The sequence below is a fragment of the Pseudozyma flocculosa genome (assembly GCF_000417875.1).
Source record: "Pseudozyma flocculosa PF-1 unplaced genomic scaffold scaffold00001, whole genome shotgun sequence".
NCBI classification, from domain to species: domain Eukaryota; kingdom Fungi; phylum Basidiomycota; class Ustilaginomycetes; order Ustilaginales; family Ustilaginaceae; genus Pseudozyma; species Pseudozyma flocculosa.
Genome location: NW_006920869.1, coordinates 1,034,292 through 1,056,162, shown reverse-complemented (window position 1 = coordinate 1,056,162; position 21,871 = coordinate 1,034,292). Strand labels below are relative to the sequence as shown.

Here is a 21,871-nt window from a genome sequence, read left to right as displayed (position 1 = left end):
ACCGACCGCCTCTACTCCTCTCTTGTCCGTCCGTCGCGCCGCGTCGTCGTGTGGTGGTCGTCGCGACACACGTCTCTCGTACGTACGTACGTCCGTCCTCCTACTACTCCTCCTCTCTCTCTCTCTCTCTCTCTCTCTCTCTCTCTCTCTCTACCACTTGGACCTCCGTCCCCACGCTCCCACCACCCTCCCCGCCACCACCTGTCAACGGCCTGGCAACATCGCTGCCAAAATCGCTCCTGACCACCTCTCACACACACGAACGAGGTCGATATGGTGCTGCAAAACAAGTACAAGGCCAGGGCGTCGCGGCGCTACAACAACACAAAGGGCGAGTCGACGCAGCACGGCGAGCCGCCGCAGAAACCCGGCTTCCGCCAGCGTCACTTCCGCCGCTTCGGCTCGCAGCTTGGTCCGAGTGGCAAGGATGATGGTCACGACGACGGAGAGGGTTCGAACAGCGGGAGCGAAGAAGATCACAGCGGCAGCGACCAGGAAGATGGCGGCGACAGCGACGACGACGACGACGGCGACGACGAGGTACACGATCCGCGATTCCCCAGCCTGGAAAAGGCAGCGGCGGCCGGCCAGGCATCATCAAAGCAGCAGGGAAAAGCGACGACCGACGGCGACAAGACAGCCCCACCGTCGGGCAGGGGCAAGTTTTCTCGGCGAAAGCTGGGCGAGTCAAACGCGGCCCGCATCGCGAGGCTCGAGGCGGAAAAGGATCCGCACCTCGAAGGCTCCGACGACGAGCCCGAGATCGACATCTCTGCGCTCGTCGCCCGCGTAAAGGCCCTCGACCCCAACGCCCACACCCAGGCCGGCGTCTCTGCCGACATTGCAGCCCATCGTGCCGAGAGGGAGACGGCATCGGACGTCGAAAACGACATCGACCACAGCCTCGCCTGGCTGCACGAGCGCGAGATGCAGAGGCAGAAGGCAAAGGGGCGCGCCGGCTGGAAGGACGGCCGCCCGGACGCCAAGCGCAGCGATTCGCACGCCGAGATGAAGGACGTCGATCTCGAGGGCAACAAGATTGACTACGAGGCCATCAAGAGGGAGAAGGAGAAGGCCGAGGCGCTGCGTGCGCTCAAGGCCAGGTTCCAGGGCCGCGCGCTCGGCGAACGGGAGAGCAAGGCTGCCAGGGCTCGGCCGGTGCCGTCCATCAAGATCGGGCCGCACAGAGACCAGCCGCTCAGCGGCAGCATGGCGCCCACCAGCACATCGGTCAATGGCGGGCTCGATCCCGCCTCTTCTGGCCGCCGAGCCGCGCCTGCCGTGTCGCCGCCGGCATCGTCGACCTCAAGCCGGGGCAGTTCGAGCGCCATGTCGGCGTCGTCGTCGCTCTCGTCGCCTTCGGGCGCGCAGCGGCACGACGAGACGAGCGCAGTGAGCGACTCGGTGGCGGCCGAGATCGACGCCAGCCTCAACCGGCAGAGGAAGCTGGCGCAGTCGGGCAACCACGATTCCGGCTCGGTGTCGTCGCAGCGGAGCAGCTTCAGCACCGATTTCGGCCGACGTCGCTCGCCCATGAGCGTAAAGGACTACGATGGCGTCACTGACCCCGGTCCCCCGACCGACGAGATCGATAGCTTCCTCGCCAGTCTCAAGCCCGAGCCGCTTGTCAGGACGTCGCAGCAGGTCCGGCCCGGCTCGCCAGAGGAGAAGAAAAAGAGACACGGCGGCGGCAAAGGCGGCGACCGTGCGGCATCGGCCCGTACGCCGCTCGCCTCGTCGACGCCGTCACCGGAAAAGGCAGCGTCGAAGGGCGAACGTATCCACCGCTTCCCCGTGCCCGCACCCGCCCTCGCCGCGGCTGGTCCGCTGAATTCGAAGATGCCAAAGAGGGGCGAGATTGAGAGTCTCGAGAGCTTCCTCGACGACATGCTCAAGTGACCGCGCGCGCCAAGGGCAGGTGCGGGGGAGACGCAAGGCAAAAGGGGAGGCGAAGGCGCGACGAGCTTCGGCATTCATCATCAGCATCACGCGCACCGACGCGCTTCGGCAGCCTCGCCGGACGGCACCATCAGCGCAGCAATGGGCACCAAGATCAGCACCGGCGTCGGCACATTCGGCATTGCACCGAGCTTCGCGCCTCGATGCCTCCCACAACGCCGCTGCAACGCACCTTCTTCCCTGTCACACTCGCCGCAAGCCAGACCGACGCCCGACCAGCACAAGACGCAGCCGCTTGGCCGGCATCGCGGTTGCATTCCCGCCTCGTCAGTTCTGCAAAAAGGCCAGCCGCTTGAGGAGCACCTCGGCCAGGTCGGTCATCTCGGTCCCCGCCGCAATCACCTTTTGAAGGTAGTCGTTTGCGAGGGCCAGGTTGCCGACCAAGTCCGGGGAAACGGCCTCGTCGTCGTCGTCCACGTCATCGTCGTCGTCGTATGGCGCAACGGCCGCCGCCGCCGCCGGCGGCGCCGAATCCGACCTCCTCTCATCCCGCATCTGCACGTCACCTTCTCCCGCGCCCGCCCTCGCCCTCGACCTCGCCTTGGCCGCGCTGCGTCTGGACCGGCGCGCCTCGAGGTCCCGGGTCCAGCCCGGGTTGCCGATCTCGCCCATCTCCCACCGGGCGGCGATGATGTACGACTGGACGTAGCGCGCCACGACGTTGGCCTCGGTGCCCGCCAGGCCGCGATCGACGACCTGCACCAGCCGGCGATGGTAGGAGGCGGCGGCCTCAAAGTCGCGCTCCTTTTCGTACACCTCGATGATGCGCGTCAGCCCCATGACGGTGTCGCCGTGGTTGAGCCGGCACGTCAGGTAGCGTTTGAAGCACGATATCGCATCTTGCGACCTGGACAGAGGACCGCCAAGGGGGGCCAGGCGACCGACGCACAGGGCGGAGCGGGGCGGGGGTGGGAGGCGTCAGCATGCGTTTTCCCTCTTTCCTGCCGCTGCGCCACGTCGGATCGATCGCCGATGCGACCAGACTCACCGTCCGAGGTTGTCAAAGCACACGCCCATCGAGCTCCACATCCTGCCGTCGTACGGCCGGATCGCCGCGCACTTTTGAAAGTAGTGGACCGCGTAGGTGTAGGCGCCGTTGAGCTCGTAGACCTGCCCGAGGCCGTACAGGGCGCGGTACTCGCGCGGGTTGATCTCGAGGGCGCGGCGGTACATTTCGGCGGCGGCGTGGCTGTTTTTGAGCTCGATGTATTCGTGCCCGAGCAGGATCCAGGCGGGCACGCAGCCGGCGTCGAGGCGCAGCGCGTGGCGGAACGACTCGATGGCGCGGTGGTGGTCGCCCCGCTGGTTGTAGTAGTTGCCTGCGAGCGAGCGGGCGAGCGGTCGGGCGAGCAGGACAAGTGACAGAGAACGTGCGTGACAAGAGGTCAGCGGGTCCACTGAGCGTGTCTGAGGATCGAGCAGCGGGGCGCTTCCGACTCACCGACGAGGCAGCACACCTCTGGCCGGTCCTTTCCGAACGTGGCGAACTTGTGGGCGAGCTGAGCGAGCTCGGCGGACCGATTGAGGAGGTACAGGGCGTTGGAGTAGTCGCTCAGGCCATCGATGCGGTACGGGTCGATGGACCAGGCCTGCTGAAAGTCCTGCTCGGCCTCGATGTAGTCTGCAGCCGCACGAGGGAGGAAGGAAGCAAGAAAGGGGGGGGCGCGCCAGAAGTCGAATGGGGTTCAGCCCGGATCCAGAGCAGAGTCGCTCCTCACTACCACGACCGGGACGCCGCCGATAACGTACCGAGGCGATGGACGTGGGTCTGGGCGCGACACGTTAGCAGGTAGGCCGAGCTGGGAAAGTGGCGAAGGAGCTCGTCGATCCGCTCGATGCTCTTGTCGCCCTCCTGGGCGGCGTGCCGGTCGGTGAACTCGCGGAAGAACGAGGCCATAAACGAGTCTGGCAAGAGGTCCGCAATCTCATCGGCCTATCGGGTGAAGAGGGCGAAAGGGAGCGGGAGCGCTCAAGTCAGCCGCCTGGCCGATCAAACCTTGACATGGACTGGGGGAACATGTCCGCGTTGACCTGGCTCACCTCTCCCGGCTCCAGCGTGATGCTGAGCTCCTGCCACGCGGCCCAGTTGTACGGGAACACCTGCACGCTCCGGATGAGGCAGTCCATGCTCTCGACGGGCTTGTGGAGCTTGCGCAGGATCGCGCCCTTTCTGCGCTCGTCGAGGATCAAGAGAAGTGTCGGCGTCCGGCGGTCAGGAACGTACTAAGAGGCGGTGGCCGGCACGCTTCGGCTGCGTCCGGGCCACTCACAGGAAGAGCAGGAAGGGATCCCCAGGATCGATGAGCTCTTTGAGCAGCGGTACGAGACCCGGGCTCGTGGCGGGCATCTTGCCGTTGGGCTTGGGAATGATCATGCCGTGCTCGTCTAGCTTCCTCTCGGACATCTGTTCGGGGCAATGAAGAAGAGGCCATTGTCAGCATGTCTGGTTGCGGCGCAGGCTCTTGGCACGACCGACGCTCACCAAGAATCGGGCGTAGAGCCGGAGGAAGGTGGCCCTGTCGCCCCTGCAGCCTCTGTTTTCCAGCAGCCAGGCGCAGCGTTCGAGTTGATGCTGATCGAAGTACGACTTTGCGAGGGCGTAGGTGTCCTCGTCTTCCTCTCGATCCTCGTCGTCGGCGTCTGGCAGGAGCTGGCTGGGGCCGGGCGAGCAGCTGTAGGAGTTGTTGGTCGACTGCCAGTGTACGTGGGCAGATCCGACGCCCTCGCTGTCCATCGAGACTGAGGATGCATCGAGGTCGGAGATGTGGCTGACGTTGGCGAGCGGAGATGGTGGGAAGCGTGGCGGTGGCATGAAGCGGCCCGATAGGTCCTGGCCGTCGTCGCCAGCGTCGAGGCGCTGCTGGAGACCGAGCGCGGGCGTAGAGTGCTCTGGAAAGTGACCGGGACGCAAGGTATGTGAGCGCCTCGTTGCCGGCGTTGAGGCGCCCGCGTTCTGCACGAAGCGCGGTTCGAGGATGGGCTCAGCGATGTCGGATGCCGTCTGAGGCCGCGGTACGCATTGCAGTAGCTCGAGGGCCCTGCAGGGAAGATGTAGGGAGAGTGCCCGAAGGCGTGTCAGAGCTTATGGCGGCTGCTCGGGCAGCACGGTCTGTACGCACCACTTTGATGCGGCGACGAGGCCGCGATCCTGGAGCTCCCTTGCGGCTGTGCGGAGCGCGTGCCTGGCCTGGGCGGGGTCGAGGTCCGGAAAGTTGCGGTGCACGTCGAACACCGACATGGTGCCCGGAGGATGGAAAGGGCGAGAAAAAGAGTGAGTGGGGGTTGGCGCAGCCAGAGAGGCGGGGGGATGGACGGACGGTGAAAGGAGGTTGAGAGGTAGGCAGGGCGAGAGGACTCGACACGCACGTTTCGACGCGGCGGGCGGTGTTGTTCTCCACTTTGGTTGGCCTGGCTCGACCCCCTTTGAGCCGCCCCGCGGGCATCAGCCTTGTCCGCCTGTCCAACCCTTCAGGCACGGCACAGGATCATCATAGGCCACGTACTCAGAAGCTGCTGTCGTAGTCGAGCTCAGCATGTGTTCCGGCAGAGTAGAGCTGGAGGATCAAGAGTAACAGCGGCCAGGGAGATGCGGTTGCAGGGGGAAGCCCGAGGTGTGCAAACGCGGATCCGAGATTGGGCGAGGTGGAGCGGTTGGTTGGCTCGCCCGCAGGGGTTCCAGGTTTTTTCCCGCCGTGATGGTGCTGGCCGGCTTGCCACCCACCCCATCCTCTTGACCGTTCGCCATCCTCACGACCAGGGCTCTTGCCGGTGAGTAGTAAGAGACGCAGCAGCGCCCCGCGCCGCATGGATACTGAACAAATCCTGCCCTTTGCTCTCGACAGCTCGACACTCCCCACACACCTACCTCAACACTCACCATGTCTGGACGTCAGGGCGGAAAGGCCAAGCCTCTCAAGGCACCAAAGAAGGCCAACAAGGAGCTCGACGAGGATGTGAGTCGATGCCGCCCCCCATCTTACCTTTTTCTGCCACCCCTCAGCTGACGCTTCGTCGTCGTTCCCGCCCGTGCCGCCCGCAGGACCTCGCCTTCCTCAAGAAGAAGAAGGAGGACGAGGCCGCACGCAAGGCCGCCGCCGCCAAGCTGACCGCCGGCAAGAAGAAGTAACGCTAGACGCCCTCCTCTGCCTCGACGGTCGTGCTCGCGAGAGAGCTCATCTCAGCTTGGCAATGTCAAAGGCCCTCTGTTCGGTTCGACTTGGCCTGTCTGTGTCGGCTGCCTCGCCAGCGTTCCCGTCTTATCTCTGTCACCGCGGCCGACGACCGCCAACCTCTCAGTAGGAACCTCCTGGTCTGCCTCACCAGCCGAGCCTCTTTTCCGACCGTTCCAAGGCTAGCCAGACCCTGCCGCCGGCACGGTGGCGCTCGCCTCCTTCGCCAGACGGGAGGGTGCGCCAGGAGGAAGGCTGACAGGGAGGAGAGGCATCCGAGGGTGACGGCTCGACAAGGCTGGCGACGGCTACTTATCTCTTTCGCAACGTGCCGGCGGTATCTTTTGCGACGAATGAGAGGGCCTTCCTTATCAGGCGGGGTCGAAGAGGGCGTCGATGGTCGAAGCTAGACGAGGAGTCGCGGGTGCTGCCGTATCGGACCCAGCACGAGCAGCCGCTTTTCATCAGAGGCCGGCGCGAGATAAGGACCCAGCCGCGCGGGAAAGGAAAGCGGGGCCGTCTGCCGAGGTTGGCCCCGCGCGCCAACGCCTGCTGCTCGCTGCCACGGTACCACGTCCTTATCACTAGGCGTCGCGGTGGCACTCGGCCTCCATCAGACATCAGCCGTTTCCTTATCGCACCACGCACCTTCACTCCTTGTCACCCGCCGCGTCTCGCCGATGCCGGCCTCTCACACGGCACACGGCTTGTGCCGAAGTGCGGCATCTCGATCAACCCGAGCGCTTATCTCCAGAGCCCCGCATGCCCCGGTCTTGACGAAGGTCGACGTGCAGAGGCAGACGTGACCTCCCGCGGAGGATCGAGGCACGGCGCCTTGGTCAGAAGATCCGGGACGAAGCAGCTCCTTATCTGCGAGCAAGGTCGGGCGCTTACCCCGTAACGTCGAGGCGGCGGGTATCAGGTCCTGCACCGTTACTGCCGTCTGCTGTACCCGCTCCCCGCAAACATCGCTGTCAGAGCAATGCATCGACCAAACGCCGTTGAGCGGACCAGCAGGTACATAAAGAGCCATCTTCACGGTACTCACCTTGAACCTCCCCCAAACCCCCAAACTCCCCCCTGCCTTCGTCCTCTCACCCGCCATCCCTAACTTGACCGTTGCCCCGGCACCATGACAGCACCCGCGTCGACGCAGATGCTCTCGATCGAGCATGCGGTGTGGAACTGGATCGAGACCGGACCCAAGCGCCATGCGATGCCCGTCGGCCACCGGCTGGTGCGCGGCATCATGGCCGGCTTCCTCCTCTCGACGGGCGGATGCCTGGTCCAGATCCTCACCGCCGACCCGTGGCTCGCGCAGAATGCCGCGGGCCTCCTCAAGATCCTCCAGGCCGCCGTCTTTCCGTGGGGCCTCGTGATGATTGTGCTGCTGCAGGCCGACCTGGTGACGGGCGAGATGGCCATCTTTATCGCCTCGACCATCAAGCGCAGGGTGCCGCCGTGGGCGTTCCTGTACGGCTGGGCCATCACCTTTTTGGGCAACCTGATTGGCGCCCTCTTCTACGCCGCCATCCTGATCCACTTTGGCAAGGTGTACAGCGACCCGATGTTGGCGGGCGCGGCGGCCAGCGCCAATGCCAAGGTGGCCAGCATCAACTTTCTCGAGATCTGGCTGCGCGCCATTGGCTGCAACGCCCTGGTCTGCATCGCCGTCTTCCAGGCCTCGATGGCGACCGACATGATCTCCAAGATTGTCACGTCGTACTTCCCCATCTTCCTCTTTGTTGCCACCGGCTTCGAGCACGTCGTCGCCAACGTGAGTGGGGACGCTATCGGAGACGAATGAGGGCAAGAGGGCGGCCGTCAGCTGACCGTTTGCTCCCGCTGCCCCGCTTTACCTGCTCGTCTGGCAGATGTTCCTGATCCCCGAGGGCCTGCTGACGGGCCGGGCGTCGTTTGGCGTGGGCGAGTACATCTGGAAGTCGATCATCGCGTCGTTCCTGGGCAACGTCATGGGCGCCGGTCTGCTGGTGCTGCCGATGGTCTACCTGTATGGGGGCGACGAGCACGACCCGGCGCTCAAGGCGAGCGGCGAGCTGCCGGCGTTGCCGTCGATTGACACGACGCGGAGGAGCTCGTACGCGCAGGATAAGACCAAGCCGTACACGGTCGACATCGAGAGCCACGGCGTGGCTGCGTAGGAGAGGATGCTGCCCACGCCCCTCTTGATGATGTCGTCTTGGCCTCGTGTGTATTTCTTTTTTGCCGTTTGCCGTTTCCGCGTGTATACCCGTGCAACGCCACTCCTTGCTCGTCTTGGCCGGTGTGATCGCTACGCTCGACGATGGACTCACGGCGGCGAGGGAGCGCGAGGCTCAAAGGAGAGGGGCGTGACCGTTGCGCGCCGGCGTGGGGGTGGTCGGGCGTGGGCAATCTTGACTGTGCGGAGCGAAGAGGCGAGGCGGCCGCGTGCCTGTGTGGGATTTTCAAGTTGGCTGCAGAACGGCAGGGCGGCCACCTGGCTTGACCCTTAGCTGGCTTGCAGGCTGGCCCCGGCGCCCTCTCTTCCCCCCCATTTTGCTCGCTCGGCCGTCTTGCCGGCTGCTCGGCAGGTCGAGGGCGCAAAGCGTCAGGGACGCCAGCCTACACTTAGCCCTCTTGCCTGCCCGCCAGCCTTGCCCTGCCCCTGCCCACGTCTTCGTCACCGCCACCTCCATCGCCGCATCCCTCCTCTTCCTCCCTCACCCCCCGTCCTCTTCCTCGCCCGTCCCTGGGACCACGGATCAGAGCTAGCCCCTTCAAGGACAGCTCCGGGAGGCACCGCTCTGCCGCCCTGCCTTTCCAGGCCACTTGGACACCGGCACGCCCACCCTCATCCGTCAGCACACACTTCGCCTCCTGCTCGGTTCCACGTTCCTCGACTCCACCTGGCTCCATTGCAAACGGCATCGCACCTTCCAACGGATCGCCACGAGCATCGCACGCAGCTGTCTCCTATCCGATATCGACTTCATTGCCTACACGTCCGCCGCCGCCAAAAGACCTTGAAGGTCATGCCGTTGCACTGCACCCGCCTCGAAGGACTGCTTGCCACCCCGCACCCGAGCGCGAACCGACCCAGGCACCGATAGGCCTCGTTCTGTCGCCATCGTACCACCCTCTGCGTCATCGTAACCTACCGCATTTTCGTGCCTCCCTGTCTTGCTTCGCCCCTCTGCATCGATCCGCCGCGGCGTTCCGGACATGGACCCATCAATCTATCCCTCATCAGATCCACCGGCGCCAGCGTCTGGCCATAGGCAGGCCTTGGGGACAGATCGATCCGCGGCGGAAGCTTCACTGCTCGATGACTCCTTTTGGCTGAGGAAAAGAGACCCGTCGTCTTCCGGCAGATTGCCCGACCCTCTCCTGGAAGCCCAACGGCCCAGCCCGGGGACTGGCATCTCAGCCGACGCCATCGCCAAGCTGGTGGCGCAGGACCTCGGCCGCCTCAACCACGACAGAGGTGCCGACCTGCAAAAGATATCGCGGACCGTCTCGGACATTGTCCAGGCGGTGACGGAGCAAAGCGATGACCTCGTGGCCGGGAACGGCGACCGCGCCCTCCTCTCCAAGGCCGAGGGACCAGTCGGCGACGAGGACAGCGAATGGACCGGGATGCATGTGGAAGCGGGCTACGTGGTGGCACGGAAGAAGGAGTCGGCCTCGTTCGTAGAGGGGTCAAAGGCGGCTTTGGCCAGGCTAGTGTCGAGGCGATCGATGATCAGGTGAGCAGCGAGCGCTTGCCGCCACGTCTTGGCCCGATCGTGCGTCGCGCTGAACCGCCCTCTTCATCCTCTTGGCCTCCCACCTCGACCTTCAGCCACCCGCCGCTGATCCCCAATTCGAGCTCTCGCCTCTTGATCTGGCTCATCATCATCTGCATCGTCGCCATGGGCGTCCTGACCATCATGCTCCAGGAGCTCTACTCCCGCTGGCGCGCCTCCGCAGCGCCTTCCCGGCGGCGGCGGTCGCGCAACTCCGGGCAGGGCTATCGCGGCAGCACTCCGAGGCCGGCGTCGACCTCGGCTCGGGCTCACCCTGGCGAATCGACCGCAGCTGCCTCGGTCGAGGACGAAGAGGTTCTCATCACGACGCCTCCCGTCATCTCGCGACGCAGCAGTGCCCGCTCGATCCACCAGAGCGAGCCGGATGACGCCTCGGACGAGGAAGACCGAGGGACGGCCGCCAACCCGGACCTGCACTACTTTGCCCTCCCGCTTGGGCTCGGGATTGGATACAGCTATGCCAACATCAACGACCAGAAGGTGGCCAAGGCGAGGCTGGGGCGGATGGTCGAAGCATCGACCCGCCGGCGAAAGGGACGGGGTCAGTCGGGATCCTCTTCGTCGTCGTCGTCGCACCACCGTTCTCCTTCGGCGCAGCTTTCGGCGCTCCCGATGACCGGCAGCAAGGCGACGGGGGCCGATGTCGGAGGCAGCCTGCGGGCGCGGGCCAAGTCGTTCAAGGATCTCTGCAAGGGCGCGCTGGCGGTGTCGTCGACGACAGTGACGGTGCCTGCATCAGAGATGGGCTACGCATCGTCGATTTCCGACGACGGCGATGGCGTCTCTCCCACGACGCCTTCGTCGCTGCCCTTTTGGAACGGTAGCAGCAGCGACGAGTTCGCCGCGTCCACGCCAATGGCCGCGACCACGACGGCGACGAGTCACCACGACTACTGGACTTCGACGCCGGCGCACCTCAACCCGTCCAGTATTCCGCTCGATGAGCTCGGCTCGGTGCCGTTCGGCGGCGGCCTCAAGGGCAAGGGCAAGGCGGGTCGAGGCTTGGCGGCTACGGGCGCAACGTCGGCGACATCGGCACCTGACAGCAGCTACACGCTCGTGGACCTCACGCCGGCGGATCTTGAGCCGGCTGGCGGCGCGATGCGGGCGTATGCGATACCGGACCTCGTGGTCAGCGGCGGCGGCGGCGGCGGCGGCGGAGGAGGAGGAGGCAGTGTGCATGCGTCGTCGCGGCTGTCCGAGGAGGAGGGCGAGAGCAGCGCCGGGTCGTCGATCACGTCTTCGCCGCCATCGTCGGCGTCTGCCGTTGCGCGGCACCCGCTCGTCGAGCATCTGCGGAGAGAAGGGAGGATCGACGGCGAGAGGAGGGTGGGCAACGGCACGCCGACTGCGTCCAAGCCGCGGCGCGCCAAGCCGGCATGGCAGGGCTCAGCGCCGCAGTAGCATCGACGCATCCTCCCTCCCCTCCCCTCACCTCCTCGAGCTTTTCCGACCGCCGCTTTTTCTCCTCGTCGACTTACGCATATACCTCCATCAGCGGATTGATCACGACGCACGATTTTTCCTGCCCCTCTCGCCTCGCCCTGACTTGATGATGGCGAGGCGGAGGGAGGCATACCAGTACGAAGAGTCCATTCGAGAACATGTGTGTGAGCGCGCGCGAGAGGAAGAGTGAGAGGGAGAGAGACGAGAGAGAGAGAGAGAGAGACAGAGAGAGAGAGAGGCGGGGGGGTGCTATACAGACATGGAGCTTCGAGGTGCAGGTGTGCGAGATGCTGGAGACGGAAATTGACTGACTGAGCTGGAGCTGAGCGGGGCTAGGCGTGGCGCGGCGCGGCGCGGAGTGGCGTGGCATGGCGTTGACCGGAGATGCCGAAATGGGAAGACGAGGAGGGAAGCGCTAGGCCCGCGCCCGCATGGATCGAGGAGGCCGCAAATTGAGATAAGATGAGACGAGATGGAGCCAAAGAGGGAAACATGATGCTGCTGAGGGTCGGTGACGGTGACGACGAGACAGGATCGAGACGCTGACGTGCGAAATGTGGTGTTTGTGGTTGGACCGAGGTTGAGAAGAGCGGCAAGGACGGCGAGGCGGGGCGAGGCGGGGCCTACATGACAGAGCAGCCCTCGTGCTTCTTTTCCTCGCCGGCCTCCATGATGGTGATGGTGCCGCTCTTGTTGATGAGTTCACACGCATCGCCGCGGTTGCCCGATGCGACGCTGGGGATGATTTTGGCGGTACCGCGGTGCTTGTGCGCGCGGTCGTCGAGACGCTTGTACCGTGCCTGGATGGCCTGGGAGAGCTTGAGGGTGCCCGACTCGCTCTTCCAGGTCAAGAGACCCGCAAAGCTGGCGGGCAGGAAGACGGTGAGGTCGCCCTTTGTCGTCTTTGCGCGCAGGTGCAGCGGCCGGCTGCCGTGGTACTCGGGCACCTTGAGGACGACGTTGCCCAGCACGCTCTTGGCCGACACCGTGACGGGCTTGCCGAGGTTCTTGTCGCCGCGGTCGCGAACGCCCTTGATGATGTGCACCGTGGCGTTGATGGGCGAGTGCTTGGTGACGAGCACGCAGCTGGCGGCGCTGCGCTCCGTCACCTCGCGCTGGGGCATGTCAAAGATGGGCGGGTTGGGGTCCTCGGCGGATACACCAATGGTAAACGTCTTCTTGATGGCCTGGTGCGGCCACGAGACGAAGAGGTGGCGGTAGGGCGTCGTGGGTGCGGCACCGGCCCAGACCTGCGCCAGCCGACGCCGTTCGCGCTCGTGCTCGTCGTCGTCGTCGTCCGGGTCCGAGTCTGGGTGCGGATCCAGCTTGGACTCGTCGACCTGCTTGACGGCGCTGATGACGGCCTTTTGGGCAATCTCCTGGAACGTGGGCGATGAGGGGCGGCTGCCCGCCGGTGTGGCCGAGGCCGAAGAGAGCGCGCTGGCGTTGCGCCGATGCTCGCGGGTCGAGAGGTTCGAGGGCGACGAGGTCGAGGCGTCGCCGGCGGCGGTGCTGTTGCTCGCGTCGAGGTGCGCATGTCGCTGCTGCTGCTCTTGCTGCTGGGATGGTGCGGCCAGGTTGGCCGTCGAAGACGAAGCCGACATGATGGGCGAGCCGGGTTGCGCTGTACGACAATGGCGGCGATGATGGTGGTCGCAACGCAAGAAGAACTAGAGAGGAGGGGGGAGGGGGGAAGAATGGGCGGTGGGGACGGCATGGAAGCCAAGGGAAGAACCCTAGGCAGCCGCTAGGCGGGCAGGCGGGCAGGCAGGGTCGGGTCGGGGTCGTGCTGCAGCGCGTGGGCTGTGCGCGCAGAGTGATGCAAAGCCTCAGTCAGGCCGGCAGCAGCCAGCCACGCCGCCAAAAAAAGGGCCGACGAAAATCGAGTCTTAAAAATTCCTCTCCCCGGCCCGCTTCTTCTTCTTGGCTTTCAGCCGTCAGGCCACGTTACGTCGCCCGTCTCTGCCTTTGCACCTCCAAGGCCGGAATGCGTGCCGGCATGCCTACCTGGCCTTGGTTGCACTTGAGCGCACTCGGCGACTCAGCGTCACCATATGGTGTTCCGGCCCGTCGCTTTCTTCGGACGCCATCTCCCGGCCCATTTCCGAGGGCATGTTCGGACTTAATGATTCGAAGCGGCAGCACGCAGCACGCATCCAGAGTAGGGCAGGCAGGCCGCTTCACCGCGCGGTCCGGGCAGCCCCCTTCCACCTCGACGCGATGCACCGTCGGCAACCACGGGCCGAGAGATGAGCGCCGCCGTATGTACCAGGCCATCGCTTTGGCAGTCACACCGCCGCCCGATGGATCCATCGTGCATCGTTTCCATTGCAGAACGTGATAAGCAGCTGTCTAGGCTCTGCCATCGGGCGGTTCCTCCGCCGCCACCCTCACTGCTGTTCAACTGGCCAGCCGAGCCCCTCAGACGACCTGCTTCGACAGGAACTCCTTCCACTCGTCGGCGCCAAACGACGACGAGATGCTGCCTTCGACCAGGCCGTTCCAGACTGAGAGGGCGGCGGCGATACACGGAAACAAGGCCAAGGCGGTCAGCGGTGCCAATCGCAGCAGTGGGCCTCAACGTCGGCGCAGACTCACGGCAGGTGGGCGTGACGTGGATGCCGTTCTGGCGTCCCAGCTTGACCTGTGGTACGTCGAGAATGCCACCAGCATCGGCCCAGAGACGCAAGCAATTGGCGAGCGACAAGACGAGCAAGATGGTCAGCGGACGTCGACTCTGAAGCACCTCCGGCCGCTGCACCGGCCGCCACTCACGCAGTACTTGAGGTCCGGGACGACGGCGTTGCCGGCGTTGCCCTCCTTTTCGACGCGGATGAGGTTCTTGACCGACTGGCCGAGCGGCACGCCCTCGAGGTCGCGGTGGACTGCAGCCTGCTTGCGTCGCTTGGGGCCCTCGCCGACGGTGTCAATGGCCAGCGTGGCCAGCTCGCCTCGGATCTGGTCGGGGCTCTTTCCGCGCGCCGGGCCGTCAAAGTACTTTTCCTGGTTCTTCATCAGCTCGACCGAGTAGAGCCAAAAGGCGTTGCGGCTAGGGTCGGCCGTGACCTTTGGGTCGGTGATGGCGATCTTGGCCACGGCGAGCGCCGACTCGTGCAGCAGCGTCGACGAAGAGTGCCACGGCTGCGGGTAGGGGCGCACGACGATGCGCACCTTGCCGGCGTACGGGCTCGACTCACCCCACACGAGCGGAAGCAGGTGCTGCTCGACGCCGTGGAGCTGCTTTGCGGAAAAGGGGCACAGGTAGTCGACAAACAGCTCGAGCGTGTTGGGCGCCTCGAGCGGGCCGATCGAGAGCGCCTGGAGCGAGGGCGGCAAGGCCATGGCGATGCGGTGGCGGGGATGTCTGAGAGGGCAAGAGAGGTGAAAGCAGAGGGGTCGAGGTGTCGACGTGCGATCCCGAGCGGGATTGTCGAGCGGCGATGGTGATGGTGGTGGTGGTGTCGGTGGAAGTGCAAAGAGCGACGACGACGGGTGACGGCGGGGATTCCAACCCTTTGAGCCGGTCCGTGCGACGAGGGCGAGGGCGCAGAGCGACCTCCACACAATCTGCGACGGGCGACGCACGCCATTCTTATTCCTCGACACCTCACCTTGCGACCAACGGTCATCTGCTGAGCAGGCCATCGCACGCGACCCACCCTCTTCTCCTTAGCTCCCCCTCTCTCGCGCGCATCTCTACCGGTTATGCCTCTGGCTTTCAGTCGTTTCGATTCATTAGGTCGCCTCCAAACCGTGGCAGTCTATCGTAAAACGTAGCGCGGCAGCAGCGCCGTCGGCCGTCTGCCGTTCACCTATCGTCCTCGTCCTCGTCTTCCTGTTCGTCGTTCCACCCGTAGATGACGACGCTCGCCAGGCCCACGAGCGCAGTGATGATGCACCCCGTAAACGCGCCCACGGCCCTCGGCGTCCACCCCGTCTCGAGCTCCTTGGGTCCCTTCTGGAGGCCCGAAAAGTCGGTCGTGGAGCGGATGCCCGCCGCGTTGCCGCCCGTGGGCAGTCCGGCGGCCTGGCACCGCTCAATCGTGCCGCCGGGCAGCTGCAGCCGCTGCTGCATCACGTCCGGAGCCTCGATAAAGACTGAGGCGAGGCCAGAGACGAGGTGCGGGTCAATGTGGCAGTGGAAGAACCACGCGCCCGGGTTGTCGGCGACAAACTGCAGCGTCGCGCTGCCGCCGGGGGGCACCATGATCGTGTCGCGGCGCATCGGGTTGACCTGGCTCGCGTTGAACGGCGGGTTGATGGCCGGATCGGCCGAGGTAATGTCCTGCGACTTGTGCACCACCTGGAAGTGGTGGCCGTGCAGGTGGAACGGGTGCTTGCCCGCATCCTGGTTGACAATTGTCACGCGAACCGTGCTGAGGTGCGGCAGCACGACGGCGTTGCTGTTGGGCCCGTAGATGATGGCCGGATCCGTCTCCGGCATCGACATGGCCGTCAGCATCGACGGCGTCTTGGGGAAGACGAACGAGATCTGCGGGAGGCGGGGAGAGTGCGCCGGGGAGAGTGCGGCGGGGGAGGAGGCGTCAGCTACCGCAGCACGGACGCGGGAGCAGAGACCCAGCGACTCTGCACGATCGAGCGGCGAACCTCACCTTGTTCATCGCTGCGTAGTTCTCGCCGTCGGCATACGTGTCGAACACGACGTCGAACTCGTGCTCGAGGTCCGGGGCGCCCATCGACTCGGCCTCGGCGGGGACGAGGAGGGTGTCGTCAAAGTAGGCGTACTCGTCGAGCACCTTGTCCTCTCCAAACGCGCCCGGCGCGGCGCCAGAGTAGGACAGGGTCGAGGTGACGTTGAGCTGGAGGTCGTCGGGCACGACGTCAAACATGTCGGCGTCCATGTCGGCGTGGATCTTCCAGTTCTGGGGCGTCGCGTCGCTGCGCGCCTTGACCAGGACCGAGAAGCGCTGGGCCACCGAGAGCGTCAGCATGTCGACCGGGTACGGCTCGACGTCGACGCCTTCGACCTCGATGATCTGCATGTCGTGGCCGCCCAGGTAGAAGTAGAAGGCGGCAAGCGCCGACATGTTAATGACACGCAGGCGGTACGTCTTGCCGGCCTCAAAGGGCAGCGTGGCCTTGTCGTTGAAGCCATCGAGGTAGGTGGCCTCGCTCGTCTTGTTGGACGTGTGGGCAAAGTACATCAGGCCCGACTTGGGCACCGGCTCGGCGCCCGTCGGATTCTTCTTATTCATGAACTCGTCCTTGACCAGGTCGGTGTAGTTGCGGTGGTACCAGTCCGAGAGGATGACGGTGTAGTCGTCGTCGTACGAGTACCGCTTCTCCTCGGGCCGGTCCGGGTGGATAATGAGAGGCGCCTTGAGGCCGTCGGTGTACTGGTCGTTGTTGTGCGCGTGGATCCAGAAGGTCCCCTGGTGGGTTGGGTCGCAACAGGGGGGGATGCGAGGGAATGAAGCCATGGTAGAAGGGTGTGAGGGTCAGTACAGGGGCACTCGGACATCATCGCCATCGACGCCTGCGAGCACTCACGTATTGCCTCCGGCGCCCCTCACTGGCCCTGGCCGAGTTGAGGATCTCGTAGGTCATCTCGGCCCCCGGCCCGATGGGACACTGGGTGATGCCGACGGCTCCGTCGTAGTAATTTGTGTTGTTGAAGAACATGCCATGCGAGTGGAGCGAGGCGCCCACCCCGGTCTGGAGGTTGTTGCGCGCCGTGACGCGCAGCACGTCCGAGGCATTGACGTTGAGGATGGGCGGCGGCCACTGCCCGTTGACGCCGATGACGCTTCGTGAGAGGAGGCCGTCGGGGTTGTGGTCGTGCAGCCACGAGATGGACCAATCGTGCTCGACGGTCGCTGCGCTGGCCAGCGTCGTCCAGAGGAGCGACGAGGCGGCCACGAGGCCACTTCTTGATAGCAGCATGCCGGATGTGTGCGTCTATGTCGGTGTGTCGGTGCGGATGGAGCAGCGAGGTGGGCGCGCAGAGGAAGGGCCAGGCGCGAGGGGAGGATCGTCTTCTTATCAGATGAGATGAGATAGGGGTGTGCGCGAAGGGGAGGGAAGGGAAGACACGAGGGGCGGAAAGAAGACGCTGCCTCCTGGTCGTTTCGTCGTCTGCGTGGTCGTATGAGATGAGGGGGAGGGGAGTGCCCTTCTCTGCTGCGCTCTGGGGAAGGGGATGGTAAGTGAGAGCTTTCCGCCGGCGGGGGGGGGGGGGGGGAAGGCCTCGTTTCTTCCTGCCTTCTGCCTCGTCGTCGCTCGTCCGCCCGCCTGCTCGCCCTGCTTCCGATCCGTCCCGCTCCAATGGTTCCGCAGCAGCAGCAGCGGGGAGAAGAAGCCAAGAAGGATCGAGCAGACGAGGTGCATCAAAGGCGCCACGGTGCCGTTATCGGACGCTGATCCGTGTAATCTGATAGGTACGCCCCCACCGCGGGCCCACCCCGGGCATCCGCGAAGATCGATCGAGGAGAGGCAAGCCTTCACCTGCAGCGTCCTGACTCGGCCCAGGAGAGGAAGAGCGCAGCAGCGCAGGGCGGCGGTGAAGCCACGGCGCAGAATGCCGGTACGCCCGACGATGGCCGGAGGACGGGCCGGTGGTTGTCATGGTCCGTCGCGTACTCGCTCGCATGCGCCAAGCCATGAAGGGCAAGCGGAGCGGGACGCAAAACGGGCAGGAGAAGAAAGTGCAAGCAAAGGGGATGCAAGCAATCAAGGCGACGAGGGTTGAGGCGGGCGCGGACCGGTGGATGGCTGCGACGAGGGCATCCTCCGTCTTCCCACGAGCGAAAAAAAAATCAGCTGGGCCGGGCCTGCCAGGCAGAAGAGGTAACTAGTCACATATGTACAGTAGGGTGGAACGGCGTGGGTGGGGTGACTGTGCAACCTGCTGCTGCTGCTGCTGCTGCTGCTGCTGGCTTGCCTGCTTGCATGCATGGTACCGCGGGTCGAGGCCGCCCGCCCGTCCGCCCGCTCGACCGACCGACTGACCGGCGGACAGCCTGGCTGGCTGCCTGCCCGCCCGCCAGCTGTCGAGTTCTTTATCTGATGAGCCAGACTAGACTAGCCGCGTGCCCTCGGCTCGGCTGGATCAGATAAGATGCAGCGACCCGCAGGCAAAGTTTGCCATGGCCCTCTCGGCTTTGGCACTCCGCCGGTTCGCAGATGGTCGCCCGCTGCTGTGCGTACGTACCTAGTTACGTGTGCGCGTGTCGCCCACCGTCGTCGGTCTTTCGTCGTTCGTCGTCGCTCCCTCTGCTTGTCGTCGCCTCTGGACCAACTGCCTTAGGGTCTTCTCATCCTCTGCTACTTCTGGTCGCCCATTCCAGCTCCTCTACGACGCCGGCTTGCACGCAGAGACAAGCGACGCCCCGAAAGAACTAACTATGGCCGCGATCTGCGCGCTTTCAATTGGCCTCGCTCGCCCTCTCTTTCGCCCGCCCGCCCCCTTCAGCTCGTGGCCCCTCGGCTGGCCGGCCATGTCACCCGTGCTCTCCTTTGTCGCGTGCAGGCTCGACGAATCGCAGGACAGAGGTCAGCTGCTGCCAAGACAAACCAGCTGTTTGAGCGGGGAGGGAGGGGGAAGACCTTCGCCCTCGTTGCGACCAACCGCATCCTTCTGTCGTTCGTCCTCCGGAGGCGACGGCGGCGGCTCGCGACCGCCCTTGCGCTTTCCATCGCAACTCTGATGACCGTGACGACGTGCGAATGCATGCTTCGACTACGCTACCCGTAGCCTCATCGGCGAAGCAACTGCCGCTCGTGGAGGGCAAAGGGTGAATGCAGAGTCCTCGGCCCTTGTGGACGCCTCGTCGAATCGTCGCAGCCGTTGGCCGGTCGGGCGCCCTTGAGCCTTCCGAGTTGACCCGAGTCGTCGCAGCAGCGGCAGGGGCAGGAGGAGGAGGAGATCGAGATCAGGTTCCAAGAGCCTCGTACCGTACCGCCGCCTGGTCCGGGCTTATCAGATTGCTCGATTCGTCTCCTGTGCATCGACGACCAGAGAGCACCGGACCGTCGCAGATCTAGGCGAGCGCGCAGGCGCTGCTGCTGCTGCACTTCGTCTTCTCCTGCCCACCTCCTTCCTCCTCTTCCATCTTCTTCTCCTCCTCCCTTTCCTTCCTGCCCCGCCGCCAGTCTTCCCCTCTTGACCCGGATCTTCTTATCTACGCCGGCGCAAGTCTCCTGTTCTCACCCCTCCCCCCACGCTTCTCCTTCCACCCCCTCTCGTCCTCGTCTTCCCTCTCCGTCGACCCATCCCCCCTCTCGCCCGAGACCAACCAGCAAGATGGCGCAGGGCAACAAGGTCTTTGCGCCTGTCATCTTCTTTATCGCGGCGAGGGAGGCGCTCGAGGCCTCCCTCGTCATGGGCATCCTCACCGGTATGCTCGAGAACCTCGTCGAGGGCGACAAGCCCGTCACCGGGTCGTCGTCGCCGGCCAACAGCATCGATGAAAAGGACGACGAAAAGAAGAAGAAGCTCATCAAGCGGCTGAGGAAGATTGTGAGTTCGAGCCAGGTCTGCCAGGCTGGCACCGAGGCCACCGCTGACCATCCAATCGTCTGTGCCCTCGATCTTCCATCATCTCTGTCGCTCTTCTTGCCCCTCGACAGGTCCTGCTCGGCGCCGCCTGCGGGCTGCTGGTCGCCGTCATCATCGGCTCGGCGTTCCTGGCCATCTTCTACACGCAGACCAACGACCTCTACGGGCGGGCCGAGGAGCTGTGGGAGGGCATCTTCAACTTGGTCGCCGTCCTGCTCATCACGCCCATGGCGCTCGCCATCCTGCGCGCCAACCAGAGCAAGCAAAAGTGGCGCAAGAAGCTCGCCAATGCCTTTGCCGCCGAGACGATCCAGGCCAAGAGCGGCGGCCAGCAGCAGCAGGACCTGCGTGAGAAGGCGTCGACTTCCGGCAGCAGCGACGACGACCAGCACCACGATGCCATCACCACCGTGCCGCAGCTGGGCTCGAGCTCGAGCTCGATCGAGCAGGGCGATGCCACCAAGACGCCGGCGAGCGACCTCAAGGCGGACCCGATGGACTCTGCCGCCGTCGCCGGCAAGCCTGCCGCGACGTCGTGGTACGGCCGGCTTCGCGAGCGCATGACGCGGGGCACTCTGGCGCTCTTCACCATCCCCTTTGTCACGGTGCTGCGAGAGGGCCTCGAGGGCTTCGTGTTCATCGGGGGTGTCTCGCTCTCGCTGCCGGCCAGCTCGATCCCCTTTCCCGCCATCCTGGGCCTGGCCGTCGGGCTGCTGGTGGGCTTCGTCATTTTCCGGTCCAACAGCGTGCTGGGCGTGCGCGCCTTTCTGCTGGGCTCGACGTGCCTGCTGCTGCTCATCGCCGCTGGCATGGCGTCGAGGTCGGTCTACTACCTTCAGTTCTACCGCTACATCCAGCTGGTGGGTGACGCGGCGGCCGAGAGTGGATCGGGCCCGGGCAGCTACCAGAGCGATGGGTACATCTGGCACTTCAACTACGGCAACCCGGAGGTCAAGACGGGGGCGGGTGCCGGGTGGGGCATCCTCAACTCGCTCGTCGGCTGGAACAATACGGCGACGTATGGCAGCGTGTTTATGTACGTGGGCTACTGGCTGGCGGTGACGGCGTACCTGCTGGCGTGCTGGTGGAAGGAGGGGCGCGCCAGGGTGGCGTGGGGCGGCAAGACGCTGTGGGAGAGCGGGCGGGCGGCAGCGGTGCGCAAGCAGCGAGCGGCGCGGCTGGCGCAAAGGACGCAGGCCGGCTCGTGCAGCGTCGTCGAGGCCTAGAAACACGGGGTCGCCTCGACGAGCGAGGTGTCCGTCTACGTCGCGGCCGCCATGGACGCTTCCACGGCGGCCGGCGGTGATGATTGTAACGAGAACAAGGGGTACATACATACGGTACCTTGACGTCGACGACGAATAATGACGGAGAGACAGATGCGATAATGCTCTGAACGCGATCGAGGCGCCGAGTGCCGTCGACGACGAGGAGTTAATGGCCAGCGAGCAGAGGAGAGGTGGTGGTGGGGTGCGGTTGCTGGCGTCGGGAGGGGAAGCGAGGCCAGGCCAGGCCAGGCCTAGCGGGGGCCGAAGCAGCGTAGCCTGCTGGCCCCTCCACCTGCCTGCCTTTTTTGCCATCGCAGCCGAAGGGCAGGTCGACCCTCATAGCCCGCGGCCAGCGACGAGGCTAGGGCCAGGGCCAGCCAGTCAGCCAGCAGACTCCGGCGAGGGCGGTGCAGAGCTGCAGCCACCGCCACTGCCAGCGCTTGCGCCAGCCAAGTCAGCCAAAGACCCACCCCACCCAGCCTCACCCAGCCCAGCCCAGCCCAGCCAGCCCAGCCAGCCCTTTCGACTTTCTCGGCATCGGCCTCGGCCCCGGCATCGACCCAGACCAACACCAGCACCACCAGCACCACCACCACCACCACCACCGCCGCCACCACCACCGCCACCACCATCGCCACGACGCTCGACCCGACTCAACTCAGCGAGTCGATCAGGGCCGCCACTTCTCTCCGCACGCACACCGTGCCTGCACCACGCCCGCCT

The 21,871-nt window shown here is 65.1% G+C and overlaps 9 protein-coding genes across 9 annotated transcripts; 5 read left to right on the top strand and 4 right to left on the bottom strand.

Annotated features, from left to right (window-relative positions):
- Positions 1-273: 273 nt before the first annotated feature.
- Positions 274-1,899, top strand: PFL1_00379 (uncharacterized protein; the record flags this gene model as incomplete). The annotated part of the gene is made up of 1 exon (XM_007877875.1): positions 274-1,899. The coding sequence occupies one exon, from the start codon at positions 274-276 to the stop codon at positions 1,897-1,899; it is 1,626 nt and encodes a 541-aa protein (XP_007876066.1).
- Positions 1,900-2,226: 327 nt separating this feature from the next.
- On the bottom strand, positions 2,227-5,197 carry PFL1_00378 (uncharacterized protein; the record flags this gene model as incomplete). Its single annotated transcript, XM_007877874.1, has 8 exons — positions 2,227-2,806; positions 2,948-3,278; positions 3,401-3,580; positions 3,709-3,892; positions 4,000-4,129; positions 4,230-4,363; positions 4,442-4,997; positions 5,079-5,197. 8 exons carry the CDS (start codon positions 5,195-5,197, stop codon positions 2,227-2,229), a joined length of 2,214 nt encoding a protein of 737 aa, XP_007876065.1.
- A 640-nt stretch (positions 5,198-5,837) lies between these two features.
- PFL1_00377 (uncharacterized protein) lies at positions 5,838-6,085 on the top strand (the record flags this gene model as incomplete). Its single annotated transcript, XM_007877873.1, has 2 exons — positions 5,838-5,912; positions 5,999-6,085. The coding sequence occupies 2 exons, from the start codon at positions 5,838-5,840 to the stop codon at positions 6,083-6,085; spliced, it is 162 nt and encodes a 53-aa protein (XP_007876064.1).
- Positions 6,086-7,260: 1,175 nt separating this feature from the next.
- On the top strand, positions 7,261-8,290 carry PFL1_00376 (uncharacterized protein; the record flags this gene model as incomplete). The annotated part of the gene is made up of 2 exons (XM_007877872.1): positions 7,261-7,905; positions 8,003-8,290. The coding sequence occupies 2 exons, from the start codon at positions 7,261-7,263 to the stop codon at positions 8,288-8,290; spliced, it is 933 nt and encodes a 310-aa protein (XP_007876063.1).
- A 1,042-nt stretch (positions 8,291-9,332) lies between these two features.
- Positions 9,333-11,320, top strand: PFL1_00375 (uncharacterized protein; the record flags this gene model as incomplete). The annotated part of the gene is made up of 2 exons (XM_007877871.1): positions 9,333-9,856; positions 9,952-11,320. 2 exons carry the CDS (start codon positions 9,333-9,335, stop codon positions 11,318-11,320), a joined length of 1,893 nt encoding a protein of 630 aa, XP_007876062.1.
- Positions 11,321-11,985: 665 nt separating this feature from the next.
- PFL1_00374 (uncharacterized protein) lies at positions 11,986-12,966 on the bottom strand (the record flags this gene model as incomplete). The annotated part of the gene is made up of 1 exon (XM_007877870.1): positions 11,986-12,966. The coding sequence occupies one exon, from the start codon at positions 12,964-12,966 to the stop codon at positions 11,986-11,988; it is 981 nt and encodes a 326-aa protein (XP_007876061.1).
- Positions 12,967-13,783: 817 nt separating this feature from the next.
- PFL1_00373 (uncharacterized protein) lies at positions 13,784-14,704 on the bottom strand (the record flags this gene model as incomplete). The annotated part of the gene is made up of 3 exons (XM_007877869.1): positions 13,784-13,869; positions 13,961-14,006; positions 14,138-14,704. 3 exons carry the CDS (start codon positions 14,702-14,704, stop codon positions 13,784-13,786), a joined length of 699 nt encoding a protein of 232 aa, XP_007876060.1.
- Positions 14,705-15,170: 466 nt separating this feature from the next.
- Positions 15,171-17,266, bottom strand: PFL1_00372 (uncharacterized protein; the record flags this gene model as incomplete). Its single annotated transcript, XM_007877868.1, has 3 exons — positions 15,171-15,854; positions 15,976-16,755; positions 16,874-17,266. 3 exons carry the CDS (start codon positions 17,264-17,266, stop codon positions 15,171-15,173), a joined length of 1,857 nt encoding a protein of 618 aa, XP_007876059.1.
- A 2,359-nt stretch (positions 17,267-19,625) lies between these two features.
- On the top strand, positions 19,626-21,106 carry PFL1_00371 (uncharacterized protein; the record flags this gene model as incomplete). Its single annotated transcript, XM_007877867.1, has 2 exons — positions 19,626-19,841; positions 19,952-21,106. The coding sequence occupies 2 exons, from the start codon at positions 19,626-19,628 to the stop codon at positions 21,104-21,106; spliced, it is 1,371 nt and encodes a 456-aa protein (XP_007876058.1).
- Positions 21,107-21,871: the final 765 nt, after the last annotated feature.